At 35.7% G+C, this 18,613-nt stretch overlaps 1 protein-coding gene across 2 annotated transcripts in view; it reads right to left on the minus strand.

Annotated features, from left to right (window-relative positions):
• CEP120 (centrosomal protein 120) overlaps nt 1-18,025 on the minus strand; it is a 38,378-nt gene extending 20,353 nt beyond the window's left edge. Inside the window, exons 1-14 of one of the 2 annotated variants that reach the window (XM_079331611.1) lie at nt 17,791-18,025; nt 16,498-16,654; nt 15,499-15,613; nt 14,501-14,642; nt 12,582-12,730; nt 11,286-11,483; nt 9,045-9,272; nt 8,582-8,789; nt 7,402-7,512; nt 6,007-6,184; nt 3,990-4,139; nt 2,981-3,163; nt 644-740; nt 402-554 (exon numbers count right to left, since the gene is read on the minus strand). In XM_079331611.1, coding sequence (XP_079187737.1) covers nt 402-554; nt 644-740; nt 2,981-3,163; nt 3,990-4,139; nt 6,007-6,184; nt 7,402-7,512; nt 8,582-8,789; nt 9,045-9,272; nt 11,286-11,483; nt 12,582-12,730; nt 14,501-14,642; nt 15,499-15,613; nt 16,498-16,654; nt 17,791-17,842 — 2,121 coding nt within the window. In that variant the 5' untranslated portion in view covers nt 17,843-18,025. The remainder of the gene's footprint in view (nt 1-401; nt 555-643; nt 741-2,980; nt 3,164-3,989; nt 4,140-6,006; nt 6,185-7,401; nt 7,513-8,581; nt 8,790-9,044; nt 9,273-11,285; nt 11,484-12,581; nt 12,731-14,500; nt 14,643-15,498; nt 15,614-16,497; nt 16,655-17,790) is intronic. The other variant, XM_079331610.1, reaches the window with a different exon arrangement.
• Nucleotides 18,026-18,613: the final 588 nt, after the last annotated feature.

Raw genomic sequence — 18,613 nt, forward strand, 5'->3', positions numbered from 1 at the left:
ACTAGATTTTCACTGCTTTTTAAAAAGAAGCATATAAATAAAAACACCTTGAATGACTTCAGAAGTAGACAGCAATAGTTGTAGAGATGCAACTAAAGGAATACAGAATTAATACTTAGCATTAACAGCTTGAATCTTAAAAGAGTAAGAGGAAATTGTGAAGATGGTATTCTGCAGTTCAAACCTAGCACCTTCTTTGTTTACTTCAGAATGTACCTTCTTCCTTAAGAGCACAGAATTTGTGGATGGAGTACTTTACATCTGAAGTTTTAATATTCTATATGAGTAAAATTCAGTTCTTGAAATGATAAAATATAATTGATGTCATTCTCCATACAAATTCTGCTAAACCTTCTCTGGCAATCATGTAATTTGGGTAATAAAAAAGAAAGAGTAAAAACCTGATTTTCAAAAATGTCCTCTTGCATTTCCTTCCACATTTCTAACTCCAGTGCTGCTTTGTATTCCAGAGTTTCTCGAGGTTCTGCGTGGTCTCCTGCGGCACGGTGAGGCTGAGTGTGAGGGACATGCCGTTGTAGACAAGCACCTATATCCTGACATAATAAGAGTGGATTTTTCATTGGAACCTCAACTTTTCAAAGAAATGTTTATAGGAGAAAGAAAAGATTTATATAAAATTTACTTGAGAAGAATCTGACACCAAAACTTCTTGCACTTTGACAAGTCCGTAGTCTTCCAAGGTGATGACATACGAAAGCTCTGCTATCCTGTTGCCTGACCTAAAAATAGCATTAGAAGTTATTTCAATTAAAACTGCTTAAAAATACAACACGAGAATTGTAAGGCAACACACAAAACAGCAAAGGTGAAGTTGTTCTGTGCAAGCTCAGAATCTCTAAACAGTTGCCTATGTCAGAACCCACACGTGCTTTTCTATGTATGTTGTTGTTAGGGCCTAGTTTGCGAATGTGCAGCAAGCTCTCTAATTTAAACAGATAATTTGTCATTGGAAACCTACTTAATTAATAGATTATAGTAATCAACATATCACTGCAACAAGGGAATAATACAAAATTATATCTACATTCTTAAACCTTTCTAATGACATAACTGCTAATATACAGACATTGCTGCTGACTTCAACTTAAGACACTCATTAAATTTCCTTAGCTTTCCTTATTTAGACTTTAACAGCAACTTTCTAGCTATCCACAATATAAGTATCTTAGCATATAATTTGTCCTTGAATTATTAAAAAACAATTTTTGGAAGCTTCAGCACAGGGAACTGGCAACTTTAAATCACTTAGAGGCTAAAATTTCTACCTGCCCTTGTACAGTCAAACAATGCCTAGGTAACTTTTAAATTATTAAAATATCTGTAAGTGAGGTTTCTGCATAGAAAAATTTGTTTCCAACTGCCTCATCTCTAATCGCAATCAAAATGCAGCAAATAAAGTCTTTTTTTTTGCACAGAAAGGTATTAAGGAAGACACAGAAGTCCTGTAACTTCAAATCATCAAAAGTTTCACATGAAAGTACACTGCAGTATAGACCTTGCTCAAAAGAAAACCTCTGATTTCAGTGATAACTCAGTAAGGCAAATTACACAATCACTTGTCACCTGGAAGCTGCAGAACATATCAAGCAACAAGGTACTGAAGGAATTAACCACAGCTAAAGTTTTCACAGAAATTGACTATCAGCAAATATATATAGACAGCAACAAAATGCTTTTTACAAGGGTGCAGCCTTCTGCAGTTATTTGCAAAGGAAAAAAACCAATAAATGCTTGTACTTCACTTAAAATAAATTGCGGCACTAAATTCTTTCCATCAACCACTAACTAAAAAAGAAAACAAGATTTGTATTAGTGGACATCAGAAATCTGAGTAATTCACTCAACAAGACTGTTGAACATACCAGTGTAAAAAGAAGGTTACATTAACAAGAGCAAGGATAAGAAGGAGTCAGTTCAGTAAAACACAGACCTGATTACATTTCGAGAATGCCATCTAGTGGTTATGTTTCGTGCAAAACCAGGTTTCAGTTAAAGAACTGTAAAAGTATAAACCCTAACATATAGTGAAACCTTAAAGTAACTCTTCACAGAATCAGGTCATGCTGACTTTTCCACTGAAGTTTACACAAAGCCAGAGGTCAATTCTCTATTAAGTTGGGAGGAGGAGGGAGACATCAGTCACTAACATGAAATTTCCTGTGAGTTAAATACAACATACTTTTTAAAAAATCTGTTGCGTTAGTGGTTTAAAACTGACCTCAGTCTTAATAGCAATAGCGTTCATTTTTAAGTGCATAATCAAGTTCTATCACCACGCAGAAAAGATGAGGGTCTAGACACTGACTGTGAACACTATTTATCTTCAACAATGACACAGGACAGAAGTAATTACAATTTTTTTTAATATATGTATATATACATATATATACATATATATATGCATCACTGCTGTACGTAAATGAACACCGGTCTTCAGACAAAATATTAGCTAATACTGCTCCTTTTGATGTATGTAGGCTGAAACACCTCCTACTATACTGAAAACAGGAGATGTCTCCATTCTCTGGGTGTATCTGTCCTAATTTTCACTTGTCAATTGCATCTAAAAGCATATTATGGACAAACAATGTTAACTATTTTGTGGAATAACAACACTTTCTATAATTTAGTAACTTACTTAAGGAAGAGCCTCAATAACATTTTTTTCCAATTACATATTTCTCAATCTGTCTGAAGTTTAATTTACCCAGAATCATGATTATATAAAGGTTTACTACAATGACTTTGGAAGTAGCATGGACGTTGCCCAATAGGAAGTGGCAATTTAGCTTTTCATCTTTTGGATGTCTATTCCACAGTCTGCATACTGCAGTACTCTGCAGCCTGTTTACCTATTCAAAAAGATAAGCAGGAAAAGCTTGCTGTTTTTCAGAGAAATACTAAATAAATAACTCTAGAAAACTTGTTACAGAGTTAAGTATTATTTAAATAGTTTTACCCTTGTGCTGCTGTGAAACTGACTGTTTCATTACAAGTCTGACGCCAGCATTGTTCACCATTCCCACTCAAGAAGCGTGTTTTTTCTGAAGCCAAAACATTTGAAAGCTGAAGCCTTGCCAGTCCTAGAAGTAAGTCTTTGGCTGTTTTATCCTTGTGCCACAATTCAACTAGCAGAGGCAATCTGAAACAATGAAATTATCTTAGCATCAAGCATCAAAATGAGAGGAAGTGTTCTTACTGAGAAGAACCTCATGTTCTACAATAAACTTTGTAAATCAGTGATGGTTGCAAATGTCAAACAATGAGTTGGTTTAACTGCCTTTCACCTAGAGTGAGTAAGATCGATTGACTTTGTATCTTCTCAATCTCCTGGTTCAGTCAGATTAGCTTTCCTTTCTTCAGTTATTAAGAACTAAAAATGTTATAGTGAAAGTGGCTGTCAGAATAATGTTAACACAACTTGATCATCTTCATTTATAAATACTTATAAATGAATTTTAAAAATAATTTTTTTTACAAATGAACTGTCACTCAAAATACATTTCCCTTCACTCCTCCTTTCAAAATATTCAAAACTAATTTTCAATAAATTTTTTTACATCTTAATCTTTTATTGAAAGCTGGAGGAACTACTGTGAGAAGTGTTTTACAGCCTTCAACACCATGAGCTTCTGCTGTATTTTCAAAGCTATCAGAGTCATTGCATATTAAAAAGAAAAAAACTATATATTTCAAGAAGTACTTAATCAAAAATGATGCCATCAATTTTTACTTTTAAAATTTTGTTTCTGTAATACCTAATTATGCAAGCAATAAAATCAAGAACTATAGAATTCTTGACCTTTACATGTAATTAATAGAGAAACTGGAAGAATAAGCTATTAAGTATTTATTGGCACTAGCCCTTGAATTATTTACTAAATTCTAGAATTTATAATCTTAATACGACTGCATTTACAACAAAATCTAGCAATGTATAATTATGATAAAAAATTGCAAATTGCTACCTGAAGAATGTATCTTGAAGCTGATGAGGTATAGTTGCAAAGTCAAATGCACAATATGACTTGGGAAGAAAGACTTCCATGTTCTTTCTAACTTCCACAGGTGGACTTGTCATAATAGGTGCTGCACTGCCAAAAAATGGGTACGAGTACCTAATAAAAACAATAACAAAAATAGTAATTCTACAAATAGATAATTTTCTTATACCTTCTGCAACAAGAAAATCAGTTTAGACATAATTTAGTAAAGCATGACTGGTATCCATGTTTGAGAAATTTATACTTGTACATAGAGCAGTAGAACTTTGTTCTCAAGTATTCATGTTTTCATTCACTTCAGGGATGATCCAGCTTCCTTATACTGGCTGTGGCTTCAATAAAACAAGTTTTAATAACCTGTATGCTCACACACAGATGAATTCATATTTTACTAGAACTCTGCAATTATCGTATAACTGAGCAAACAGAAGAAAAACTTATATTAACATGTAGACTGTTACTTGAGAACATCTGTAACTATACTTATAGTTCAGACTAGACTAACATGCAATAACTGATAATTAGCTATACACGTACACAATGTCACAACCATTAGAAAATTTTATTAGCTTTTAATTTCTACAGCTTAACTGGTAAGTCAAATTATTTTACCAATACAACTTAAAATGTGGCCTGCATCTACTTTACCAGCACATTTCAGTGTATGATAAACTGCAACAAAGGGGAGGCCATGAGCCTCCTAAACTTCATTTCCTTCAAACTGATGATGCCAGCTGTCAGCTAAGTTCCTAAAAAAAATTAAAAGTTGCATCAAATGATGCCTCTTTATATAAAAATTGAATTATTCTCCTTTCATAGAGAGCTGTTAAGCAAGCTTGTTTAGACTGGAAAAAAATGTTTCCAATCTACAGTGAATATGTAATTTTTTACCTTGCAATTTTTCTTAATATTTATGTATCTGGATGTTTGTCCTCCTCAGCTTCCAGTCATGTTCATCACTGACTATAAAAAGTCAAGTGCATGAAACTAAAAAAAAAAAAACCCTATGTGCTGTTACTGTTCTAAAACAAATTAATTTTTGAAATGTTGCAGAATATTGTATGTTGCTTTCCACATACTATTTAATGTAATGTGGCCTATATGGAAAGACTTATTAATGATGACTCTGTATTAGCAGTATTTTAAAATAATCCATCCCTACATCCTATCCACACCTCTTCAACCTTGTTCAGACAAAATTTAAACCCCAAGAACCACCACCACAACTAGACTTCCCAGTCAAAACTGTATGAATCAAGCTCTGCCAGAAAAGAGGCAGAGCAAATGCAAAAGCACCTCCCCAGCCAGAAATCCTCAATGCTTTTAGACTGAATCACCATTTAAAGATATATTTCATCACAAACACCAAAAGCACCCTGATGGAAATGGGAAGACAAATTGTAAATACTATTATTAATCACTGACTTCAAATACACCACCAACAATTAATATAACAAAAGTAGAATTTATTTTTTAAACCACCAAAATAATTTCTGCATCTAAAAATCTCTCAGAAATGCATTTAATACACTGAATATCCATTAAAACTAGAATGTGCTTCCCCTGGTTTCATACACAAACCAGTGATCTGTCTCTTGCTAAAATACTATAAGTAGCTCTTGGTCAAATTTGGAAAACTAAGAAAAAAAAAAATAACAAGAAAAAAAAATCACTTCATTGATCAGCTGGAAATGTAGCCTGAAAGTAACATGAAAAGGAATTCTTCTCTTTGTTTAAAGACTGATGTTCCTTGTTATCTGAGCTCAGACATTTAAATGAGATTTAATACCAGTTACAGTAAAAGGTAAAGCTTTACACACCATCTTTAATGCTCAGTGATAAAGCAGATAAACATTCTAAAGTATTTTGCAACTGAAAATCATAAAACAATAGGCACGAAGACAGAGAGAAGCATAATGCCAATAATCATTGACATTATGAAGGTTTTGTATTTACCAAGAATAACAAAAATTTATTGTACCTTAACATGCAATTTATTGGAAAACCAACTTCCAGACTACGTATACTTCTTAAGTCTATTGAAAAGCAAAAATGGTGAGAGGCTGCTGGAATGACAATTTTCTGTGCTGACACAGGCTCAGAAGAACTGGACACACCCCCAGGGTTCGGCTGAGATACTGCTACTGGACCTCTATCAGCTGAAAACACAGAAGAGAATTCATGTGCATTTCTTAAACTTGTTCTGCTCAAAAAACCCAAAATATATCAAAGACTAGTGCCACATTTTAAATGCAAGTAGATAGGTTGCTTCCCTAAGAGATTTCTATTTCTCATAAAATAAATTAATACTGTGAAAAATAACCACTTGTGTAAACTACTGCTTCCAAGAAAAAACACCAAACCCAAATATACTTTAAATCTTTTAATAGCATAATAATATTTTTTCTTTTATTAATTTCTGAAACTATGTAGGTTTAACTTGCTGAATAAAGTTTATATCAAGATCAACAGATATTAAATTATTTGGAAAGATGCTGTAAGACCTCAATTTACATTAATTGTTTATAGCCACCTTGAGGGCATGCAGAGGAAAAAATATTTTTATCAATTCAGGGTTTTTTAAAATTAACTAACTTCTTTAGGGGAACTGCAATGACAGATTAACAGATCAAATACAGTGCACATGCAATGCATCATTGGCCCCAAGCTGAGGTTTAGCTGTAGAAGCAAACTAAAATGTGCAAAGCACATCTGGTTCTGTCAAAGAACACACATAATGTGACATGCAGTTTCTAATTTAAGAAGCAGAAGCAACTGCCCAATTGAATCCAGACACATCTCACATCTGTACATTGAGACCCAATAGTGCCCTCAGACATCAAAAACATCAAACTACAAATTCCACAGACATCTCCAAAAGTGTTCTTGAAAAACATTCAGGACATTTTGTTTAAGTCTTTAAGGTCTATTTGGGCTACCAATCCCTTACAAAGAGGGGGAATTAAAGTGTCAGATAAGAACTCACCTGCCTTTTGTGAGTGCTACTTGTTCTGATACTTCCTTCATAATTATTTAAAACATTTCCACATTTATAATTTTTAAAGAAATATATCATTACTAGCATTGACTTTATTCTTTCCTCCTTTTTCTAAGCATTTTCTTTGCATAGACATTAACATTACAAAAAAGAAAAATGCAGCAATATTTCAACATCAGTTAGTTAACATGCCATATGAATGAAACAATTTTAAGTGATTCAGGTAAAATGTCAGTAGATTGCTCGATGCAAAGAAATGGCTGAGTGGAATTTTAAGCTCATCACAATACAAAAAAGTACATACAGATTACTGTTGGTACTACAGTCAAATTTCATTTAATGTACTAAATTAATTTAATGTAATAAATTTTGCCTTACTGAGATTTTGCAGATCTAATGGAGGTGACTTTGCTTTGCTCTGTGACTTCAAAGCTGGAAGCTCTTCAAGGGACTGTTTGTTTACCTCTTGAGGGCAGCCACCCACCAGCCCTGAAAGACAAATGTGAAATTATATGTTTTACATCTTAGCAAAACAGAATTATAAAATTACTACTACTATTAATAATAAAAGCACAGTCCTGAATTTCCTAACCAGAGATTCAAATCAGCTGCTGGGTTCACAATACATTTTTTTTTACATTCCATATAAAGGACTTAATCCTTGCTGAGAAAAGATCAATTAGGATTAAAAGAAAATTTGGATGAATTAGCAGACATATCCTGAGAGCCCATTCTAGGACCCAGAATTTCCTCTACAGAACTGTGTGCCTTTAGGACAAATCTCAAAGGACCAGAAATACAAATATCATTAGAGAAAAAAAAAAAAATTCCACTTAATTCATAAATCATCTCTTAAGAAGATTCACGCTTAGTAACGTGCAAGATTCATGTTGTTTAGGCAAAACAACATTTTTTTGAGATTTATTCTGTTACAGAACTTCTCATATCTGTTCCTCTTCCAGTTTTCCCTTACCCAGTTCTCAAATCAGAAGTAAGTCTTCCTAGGGCTTGGGCTACCAATCAAACAAAAGGATCATATAAAAACAAACAGAATAATCCAGTTGCTTGGTTTTGTCCAGGAATGTGTACAATACAAATATTTGTCTTCACAAATTACCCACATAGTAAATCCCTTGTAAAACTTATAAAAAACTTATAAAAATCCCATATTAGCCCTGCTTTTCTGTTGAATAAATTAACATTAGACCCTTTCATGTTATTAAGAAGTTCAGTTTCTTCACAGGATTTACACTAAACCACCTCATTCACGACTTCAGGAAATTCCAAAAACTTTTTTAGCATTTTTGAAGCTGATGACCATCCACATCACTTGTAATCTACACACTCCCAAATCCCTAATCTGGCTCTTGCAAGTGTATTTAACAACAATTATGTTCAAATCACAACACTTATCCCCCTTCCGTTATTTGTTTTATGCAAACAATTCTGACTCGCTGGAAGTTTATCAACAGAAATGAATACTACTTCATTAATATACTAGAAAGGAGTAGTACATGATTCAAGATCCACATCTGGCAAAAAATTATATACCACATACCTCTTTTCCTTGGTTTTGTGCCTTTTTCAAACTTAAGACTTTCCACTTCACTTTCTGTTGCTGCATCTTCTTTTGAAGAACACTTGTCAGCTTGAGATGGGACATTCTGGCATCTCTGCTGCTGGCTTTCTGCTTTTCCAGTAACAGGAGAAAGCTCTTTCCCCTGTGGCTGTGTGGCCTCAGTTACAGCATTCAATGGAATCAAAGGCTGAATGAAATTAATTTTCTTATTAGTCATGGCTTGCATTGAAAAATTCTGTCTATGAAACTTCACAGTATGAGGTTATTTTTCAGATGTAGAAGAATGCCAATGGAAAGATTATTCATATAAAGCAATTAATTCTTTCAAGTCCGTTTTTTTAAATACAAAAACCAGTCAAAATTGATTAAAAAACACCAATAATTTTTTTAACGTGAAATTGTGCAACAGCATCTAAACCAACAATGAATGGGTGAGACATACCTGGGTAGTCAGGCTCTCCCTTTGAAGAATTACAGATACCCCAACAGTAGGAGCCAGATCCAAAGGCAGTTGTGACAGCTTCTGTTTAGCTCTATTTGGTGGAACAAGAACAAATGGCCCTTCTATTGCCACAGGGTGTTGGTCAATCTCCACATTTCCTTTCTTTAGTAGTCCAGACAGGGGAACTTCAGTGCTCCCAAGAGAGTGGTCCCCACAGCAAAGATGGATCTGCACACACACAAAGCTGCTAGAAAGTAACTGATATATGTGATTTGCATTGAAACTATCTGTACATCCTCCACTAAAGGTAGCATAAATACAACAAGTAATCATCCCTAACCTAGTCCCTGCGTGCTGAGAATAAGAACAGCTGTGAAATGCCAGTTTTGAGCAGGTGGGATTTGCTCACTGACAGCAAAGGGCAGCAGCAAATCACTGCCCTTTTGAGGGCCTACCACATCATTCCTTCTGTAGGATAAATTCAGAACTCTGTGGCTTCTAAACACAGCACAGATACTTGCCCTTAATGTATAGGCATATAAAATGCATGACTGCAATGAAATAAAGGTTACTTCAAGGCTTTGGGCATATATTTAGACACCACTTAAGTAGCAAGGATTTTTGTAATTAAGTAACTGCGGTTTTAATTTCTGGTAAATATAATTATTTGAAAACTTGACTCAACTGTTTTTTCCTTACTCAGTTAATATTTATCTATACAAAAGAAAAGATGGATTTTAAAAAACCAAGACACATTTAGGTAATCTATTTCCCTCAAAGTTACTCTTTCAAACTTAAACACTAACTTGCTTTTTCCCAAATAAGAGTCACTTCAGTTTTGATTTAGCAGATCAGAATACTAATTTCATCCTTAATATTTCTTGTACTTAAGGAAAACTGTGCTGAAAGGGGGAGCTGTCAGTATACATACCTAGGTGTATATTTATACACACACACACAAATACAGCCATACCATACATTTATACACACACCCTAGTCTGGCAACTACCACCTTTTACAACCAAAGTCTTCATTTTTGGAAAAATATGCTAAAGTTAAGAATCAGAACACAGTGCACTGACCCTATATCCAAAGATTTAAGATGCTGAGTGAGAAGTCAAAGAAAGAAAATGTAAATCAAAATGTGGATCTGACCACATTTTAGTTCAATAAGTCATTCTTTATGCAGGATGCAAACATGCATAATTCTCCATATATGCACATAGGTATCATATATGCTGTATTAAACACTTTAAGACTGTAGAGTTAGAATAAATTCCAAAGACACCAGTGCACGTGTTGATTCGAAAATATTTTAAGCTGAAGCAAAAACAACACAAAATTTAAACAAAAGCATTCTTAAATCACCCTTAATAAAACCCCTAGAATGGAGTGTATAAACTTAGAGAAAAGTAACTTTAAAAGGCTCCAGACTCACAAATTTTGCATAACTAATACTATCTAATTTACCAGCTACATTATCAGAAACCTTACACCACCCTCATTGAATAAAGCAGTCTCTTGTTTTGTAATTACTTAGAGTGTTTATGGCCATCTGTGCATGGCTCAAAGTACTACCTGATATTCAGAATCACAGATTGATTTAGTTTGGAAAAGACCCTTAAGCCTGCTGAGTCTGACTGTTAACCTAACACTGCTAACCCACCATAAACCACATCTCCCATTTAAAGGCAAAGCTAAAGATAAGCAATATCCTGTGACAGCCCAAAACTGTCTCTAGTGTTTTTAGAAACAGCACTTGGTTGCAGAGAGGGTAAAAAAGACAGACCTCCCTTATCATTCACAAAGAGTGCTGAGGACAGTGATCTTAGAACTTAGGCAAGAGTGATCTGAGCAGCTGGCATGGGACTACCATAGGTAGCACAAAGCAGGACTCTGGGTTGCAGATGGTCTGATTGCAGGGCAGGCCCCAAAGCTCAGAACTCTTGAGAGTGGCACACTAGCTCTTTGGGAAGATCATATTTCAGCAACAGCTTTTATCATTACATGTAAACCAGCTTGCAGTAATAGCAACTAATTAAAAAGACAGCATTCCACCTGAGCTAGGAAACTTGCTGCTATGGTTTCCCTCATATCAGCAAGAGAATCAACTAATATTTGAGCCAAAATACTATAATACAGTCTTAGCTTTAGAAACAGAAATGCTTCATAGATACAGCCTGAGACAGACTCTATTTCTTTAATTATTTATTTTCATACACATTTGAAATTACAACTTACCTGCAATTTTGACTGTGCACAAAAATAAACTTGAAGAATTTCTACTGTACTACGTATTCGAACTGAAGCTCTTTCTGGCTCAAAGTTTGGATTAATTAAATCAGTAAAAGGTTCATTTGTGACATCATTTCCCAGTAGTGAGTAGTAGAAAAAAAACTCAGGTTGTCGATCAGGGAGCTTCATAGTACTAGGAACTAACTGAAAGAGATGCAGAAGAGAGTAATATATCTCCTTCCTTCTGAAAGAGTAATTCTGAAGCATTAGATTAGAAATTAAAGCTTAAAGTGACCAGCTGACCTAAATCCCAGCTTGCACTCCACATATAACTTACTATATTGATACTCAAATTAATAATGTTTTACTTTTTTGGAAATGTTTTACTTTTTTTACTTTTTTTTTTTTTTTAATTTACAAGCATAACAGTAACTTGCAAAATATTCTGAATTAACTTTAAGACTTGACAACACCAAGGGCACTAACAGACATGTATTTAATAACATCAAGTACTGCTCAAATACTCAGAAATAAGCTATGCTTTCATAAAATGTTTCCAATAAAAATAATGAAGAGTAGATACTGTTGTATAATTTATGTGATTGAATAAAAAACTGAAACAGCTACTTCATCCTGTAGGCAACTGTAACAGTGAGTTCAATGCCTAAAAGGGCACAAGCCACACCAGAATGATCACAGTAAATTTTACTTCTCAAGGTCCTGTAATTCTGAAATGGAAAATTACTTTCTCTGAAAAAAAAGAAAGATGACAAGACTGAAGAGAGTTTATCATACACCATGAGTTCTAGACCAATTAAAACCATGCTGTCAGCACAGCATAAACACATCAGCTGAGGTTTAAAGCTGAAACAACCATTAGCATGGCACTTCATCCAAGCTAGTAAGCCCTTCTCTCAGGCAATACATGAACTCGGTCTTAAATACTTGAAAACTATTTCACCTTGTTTGAACCCCAGTGCATGGGCACCATGCTGAAGACTGGTATCCATACACAAAGTTTTTAAACTATATTGTAGAAGAGAAATATATATTTAATCAGATTGCATGATTTAAAGTAAATATAGCTTTAGCATTTCAAAAGAATGGCATTTCATCTGCAGTCTGACACGTTAAGGATTTCATAAAGTTTTAAAACGAATATAAATTCACTACGGGACAAGGTTATTTCTTGAAATAAACTTAGAAAATAATAGAAAAAAACTAATTACAAATGAGGAATGGGAGAGTGAAAATACTAATGTGGGATAATACTTCAAAACTACAGAGAGCAAGGAAACAGACCTGTTCCAACTGTGTGGCAAATGCAATGGTTACAGACAAGACAAAGTGATCTCTGCAATACTCTGCTGGTCCAATTTGATGATAGCCCTCTTCTTCATTCAAGACTGGCACAATACTTTTAGGGTCTAGTCCAGGAAAAAGGGTGAGTGCTAAGAGAAAAGAAATAAACATAAGGTCTTTATAATTGCTTCAGCAATCTAATATGTAATTGCAATTATATTTTTAAGCATTTCACATGGAAATTACATGTGAAAAGAAAAATTACAAATAAAGATTTTGATGTCCAGTATCCAAGTTTTCCAAAACATAAAAAAGTCCCTAGGTATACTTCAGAACAGCTACAAAAATTCTGAAATTAATTTATATTCACAACTGCTATGTTGAACACCATGCTAGACAGAATTCTAGTTCCTATTTTTATTTTGTAAGCTTTAGACAACTTAAGCCAGAAAAGAAAAAAAGGGTATAAGAATACTAAATGGAAAAGTATCTGACTAGACCAGAACTAGGTAATCCAGCTTTGCCATACCCAATCCCTGGAACATTAACTTTACAACTGCAAAAACCCAGAAGTTTGTTTTTCTCATTAGATAAATATGATATTGACTAATTTTGACACGATGAAAGAAAACAAAAAGCTGGCAAATTTGTTTGTAGCTATTATACCACAGAAAGCATGAAATGGGAAACAGTGATAAGTAAAGGCAGAAAGGTCTTCTTTTATTTTTTGCCAGTGTCATGAGGAACAGGAGAATTTGCAGGCACAAAGACCACATGAGTAGTGCAGACTAAAGAATAATTTACTGTAGTTCTTTTCCTCCCTAACAGATTTTACAGTGTGGAAAGCTCCCTGTTGCTGTCCCTGTGTTTCGTTGTAGACCTGAAAGAATGGAGTAAGCTATCTTACACCAAAGCATAAATCCTGTCTTAACCAATCTTGAAATGCAGCCAAGCCAGTGAATTCTGGGCCAGAAGCTTGTAAAACACTTACTGCCACTGACCACTGTGCTTTTACAAAATCACAGCCACAGAACATCAACTGAGAGATGATGGATTTAGAATTAAGGAAAGGGTACCTTCAGGGCAAGAACACAATGTATTGTAAGGTATGCAGGAGAAAATCCACTAGTTGTACCAAAAGGCTCATTTTTCAAAAAGTTGACAGGCATTTGGATGAAAGATCAGGGCAAGATGGAAATAAGTTTTTGCTTTGGTGCTCTTTAAATCAAATTTCTAAGACCTTGTTTTTGTTTTTTTAACAACTACAAACTTGCATTAAAAAAAAAAAAAAGTAATCACAGATGAATAAGTGATTTGAAGGCACAGCACATATACAGGTACCTACTAGTGTTAACATTTGAGTTCCAATAGATTTTTGACACATTTCACTAATTTCTTTTGAGAAAAATGAACAAGAGAATCTAGAATTGGAATGAGTCCCAACAGTAAGCAGATGTTACTATAAAAAACTCTTAACAATAGTACATAATTTAAAGATTAGAAACATTAAACATTAGAAGAACCTACCAAAAAAGAAGCAAGCCTACCCAACAAAGGAGACATATTACTACTTTACAGTTCCAAGCCCAAACTACTGAAACTTTACCTTCTACAAAGAAGTATTTTTCTGTTTCTTTCATAACTTTCCAAAGCCCATAAATACAAGTTAAATACCCAAGGGAGTTAACTATGAACTCCTGATTCTCATTTTAAATACCCTTAAAAGTCACACAATTACCACAGTAAGAAATCCTTGAAAAACTTACTTCCACAAAGTTACATTAATCAACTGTAAAGGATTTACACTGGACCTGCTGTGAAATTAAAATTCTCTTGAGGCTTAAAGCAACACATTTGCAACAAGAGATCTCATCTGGCATAGGAAGATTCTTAATTCAAAATTATGTCATGTTACTTACCCTTCCCTTCTCTAGGGGGTGCCTCCTTTGCTTTAAAATCTTCAACTAGTACTTTTGAATCTGCCTCCAATGCAACACCGATTTGTATTTCAGGTTTAAACTTAGGGTACTTGTTACTAAGCAAAGGATACCATTTAGGTGCCTACATAGTGAAAAACAAAAATGAGACCCGAAAGTGTTTAAAAACCACAGAAAACAATAGTATACTACTATTACAGAAAACTCAGTCTTAATACAGCACTTCTACTTCATCTACAGAAATACACTTTGGTTTTTATTTCTAAAAATTTGGTCTATTTAGCACACTAAAATATTCTATAGAATGGTCACTGGATAACCAGCTGAACATACTGGGTTTTTTCTACTGACTTAGTGCAAGAGTTAGATAGAGAAATATATCAGAAATCTTTATTTAGAAAAACTTCAAGTCCTCAACTGCACAATACGCAGTTGAAAATTCTCTAGAAGAGTGACTGCAAAATAGGATACCAGGCTCCTCATATGACCCATATCAATGTTATGTTTTGATCAAACTTGATACAAGCTAATTAAATTTATATAAACAGTTATATTGTGCTTACTCTATGGTATATTAAGGGGCTAGAAATGATCACCTAATGCATCTATTTCCATGGAGGCCCACTGAAAAAGAACTTAAGAGATGATTTGATGATGGAGACTCAATTCAATTGCTCCACATCTATTGCTTAGATAAAACTTTCCAGTTGATTAAATAATGAGACTGTGTAGATTAGCTGGTTGCTAGTGATCCAATTCAGAAGTAAGCAGGATTAGTACCAAGAGTATTTTTTCATTTGCACATGTTCTTAAGAGTCAAGATGTCTCTTCTCTGAAAAAAAGCAACAGAACCCCCGCACATGATCAGTGATACTCCAAAATGAGACTCAAAAGTTTAGCCTATGCTTTAATTTAATTCATTATCTGAAATGATGTTGTTGTCAAAACAAATTTTTAAATATCTAAACCCCATAACATACCTGTTTCTTTTCATGTGCAGCCCTTAAATCCAGTACAATATAGCCTATATTCTCTTTAGCTGAAGATACAGCATCCAATGCAAAACACTGGAGTTTGATAGGTGTACGCTGGAGCCTGAAGAAGTAGTGCAGTTCAAATATTAAATATGAAATGTATCTCTGAAAACAGTTCTCAAAGACAGTTACTAAGATTCCAGCAAGCCAATGATACAGAACTTGTTATATAACTAGTTTCATTAGGTCAGAAACTGAATTTATATTGAACATATAAAAACTCATCATTAAATGAGGGAAGAAACATGTAGCTTAATTTTTTAAGAAGAGTGCATTGGTGCCTCAGAGTCTCAAGCACTATTAAAAAGACATTAGCAACAAATAAATACCTCATCCACGTAAAAGAAATAAGCATCAAGCTTCACACAAAATTTGAATTTCACTTGTAGGGGCATCTTAAAGATAGGACTTGTGGAGAAGATTTTTGTGTAAAGCACCTGATTATTTCGAGCCACAGATAAAACGTTTAGCACACGGCAAATGCAGCCTAACTTATTTGCTAATATGGTCATAATATTACAACAAGGTGTAAGACTTGTACAACTCAATGACAGCTATGGAAACACTCAATTTCTCACCTTATTTCCATGACATATTCAAAAACTATTTACATAGGCTTTTTGGATTTGAAGTTAAATTAATTTTGTGTCACAGTATACATAAGGAAGCTTGACTACAAAATTTGAATTATAGCATTATAAATTTGCTCTAAGAGCTTGTGGAGTGTTTTTTAGTAGTGAATAACAATACCCTTTAGAATGTTTAAACATCATTTATCAGCCACATACTCTTTTTTTGTACATTAGTACATTTTTTCACAACATTATGGTAGCTAAAAGTAGAAGCAAGTTTCTAAAAACCAATTCAGATTACAGTAACACAAAAACTGTAAAAACAAGAAAATTAAATTTTATCTGCAAATTAGGCTTCTGCTTTTAATATTACCTGTGCTGATGAAGTGCTTTCCTATCAAGTTCCCAGGCCAATTCTGTAGCAAATTGTGGCTGATCAGTATGCTCCACAGGGTCAGTAGCCAACTGCTCACCATCTAACCTGGCTTCAACTATAAGCACGTGCTTGGGTCGTTTTGGGAAACAGCGCCCTGTAAAAAAGTGACATTGCATGCACCATCGCTGAAAGAATGCAAGAGCTCTGATTTATAAACCAGTGAAATTAATCTCCCATATCACCTTCCCTGTTCTTTAAAGAAAAAGTGTTTGCACTGTGCAGAAACATGAAAGAATGTAACATGAAACAGACTATTTGTGAAGAGACAGGAAATTAAGTAACAAAGAACAAAGTAGTAAACAATTAGAATTATTTGAGAAATCTATGATTGGCAATAGGTAAAGGAGCAGGCATGAGAAAGAGACTGAATGTTGTACTTCAAGTGAAGAAGTTATGACTGCCTGACATCACAATAGAAAAACATGATCTTATAGTGAAAGGTATTTTTCCTGCTACTTGCTGAAAAAATAAAAATCATTACCAGATTAGGATAGTGCCTAAAACTGTATGGGATCGGTCCTGGGTTCTGGATCATCCAATATTCTGATTTGAAATGAAATAAAAATTTACTTATATCACATTGTGGGGAGATCATACTACAGGCATATCAGACAATAGGATCTTATTTGTAAGCTCCTCTGGAAACTACATAAAGGGACAGAGAGATAACAGGATTTGCTTGACAAAGAGAAATAATTCAGCCACAACAACCCAAACCTCCACTGATCGCCAAAGCACCCTAAAATAGAAAAAGACATCCCAACAAACAACTCACATGCACAGAAACTAAAACCTGTAGAAATGCGAGATGAATAACTAGATATGTTTGAGTCAATGCCACTAAAAAAAAAAAAAAAAAAAAAAAAAAGCCTTAGAGGGAATTGCTACGACGGGGTAGAAACATCCCTTCCCTTTTTGCTACTCTAAAAAAAAAACTCAAACAAAACAAAACCTAAACCCGCAGGGAAGAATAGCTACTTTTCTCCATCCTTTAAAACAGTACTTTGCGTAAATACCTCCAAAACATAAGGGAGGGCCAACCCTGGCCTTAAGATACGCACGTCCAAAGCTTTATTAATAAAATCGGTTTACTCAAGGCTGCTCGGTTTACCCCGCTCACGCCACCAGAGAAAACGCCGCGAAGGCAGCGACCAGCCCTCATCTTCCTCCGGGGACAGAGGGGACGCGCAGCAGCCGGGAGGCAGCGACCCTCCCGCCCCTCCCGGTTACCTTCCAGCACGGACACGACGATCAGCAGCCGATCGGCGGCTCTGGAGACCATCTCCCCGCTCCGGCCGGGCGCTGTCGCTCCCGAGGTGGAGCGCAGGGAACCGGGAACCCTCGGGCCGCTCCGCCCGCCCTGCCGCCACTCGCCGCCCTTTTGCCGCCGCAGAGCCTTTAAACACCAACTGCCGCCGCTTCCGCCCGGCAACGCCGGCCCCGCCGCTTCCGCCGCCGGCACCGCCCCGGGCACCGCCCCGGGCACCGCCCCGGCACCGCCACTGATGGGCCGCGGCACCGCCCGCGCACCGCCCCACACACCGCCCCACACACCGCCCCGGCACCGCCCCGGCACCGCCCCACACACCGCCCCGGGCACCGCCCCGGGCACCGCCCCGGGCACCGCCCCACACACCGCCCCACACACCGCCCCGGGCACCGCCCCGGTCCCGCCCCGGCACCGCCTCTCCCGGTGCCGCCCCGCCCCGCATGGCCAGAGTCCGCGGCTGTGCTGTGGAGCGGAAAGTCCGGCGGGGGAGTGGAACTCTAGTGGAAAACCTCTCGAATAAAAGTATAAAAGAAGTTTTTCACAAGCACTTTGCATTGCCAGTGGAAGAATGCCAGCTGATTCAAAGACGTGCCTTCTATCAAAGCTAGGAAGTTTGTTTACTTTTTTTTTTTTTTTCCCCCCGGTTTTGATGAGCGTCAGAGCAGGAGAATTTAAATCCAGTTGTAGTGAAATGCAGTTTTTTTTTTTCCAGCTTAGCTAATTTTTTTGAGTATTGTCTTTCATACCAAGTAATAATCAGTAAAGCAGCAATATCACAAAATA

Source organism: Erithacus rubecula (genome assembly GCF_903797595.1).
Source record: "Erithacus rubecula genome assembly, contig: SUPER_Z_unloc_5, whole genome shotgun sequence".
Classification (NCBI taxonomy): Eukaryota; Metazoa; Chordata; class Aves; order Passeriformes; family Muscicapidae; genus Erithacus; species Erithacus rubecula.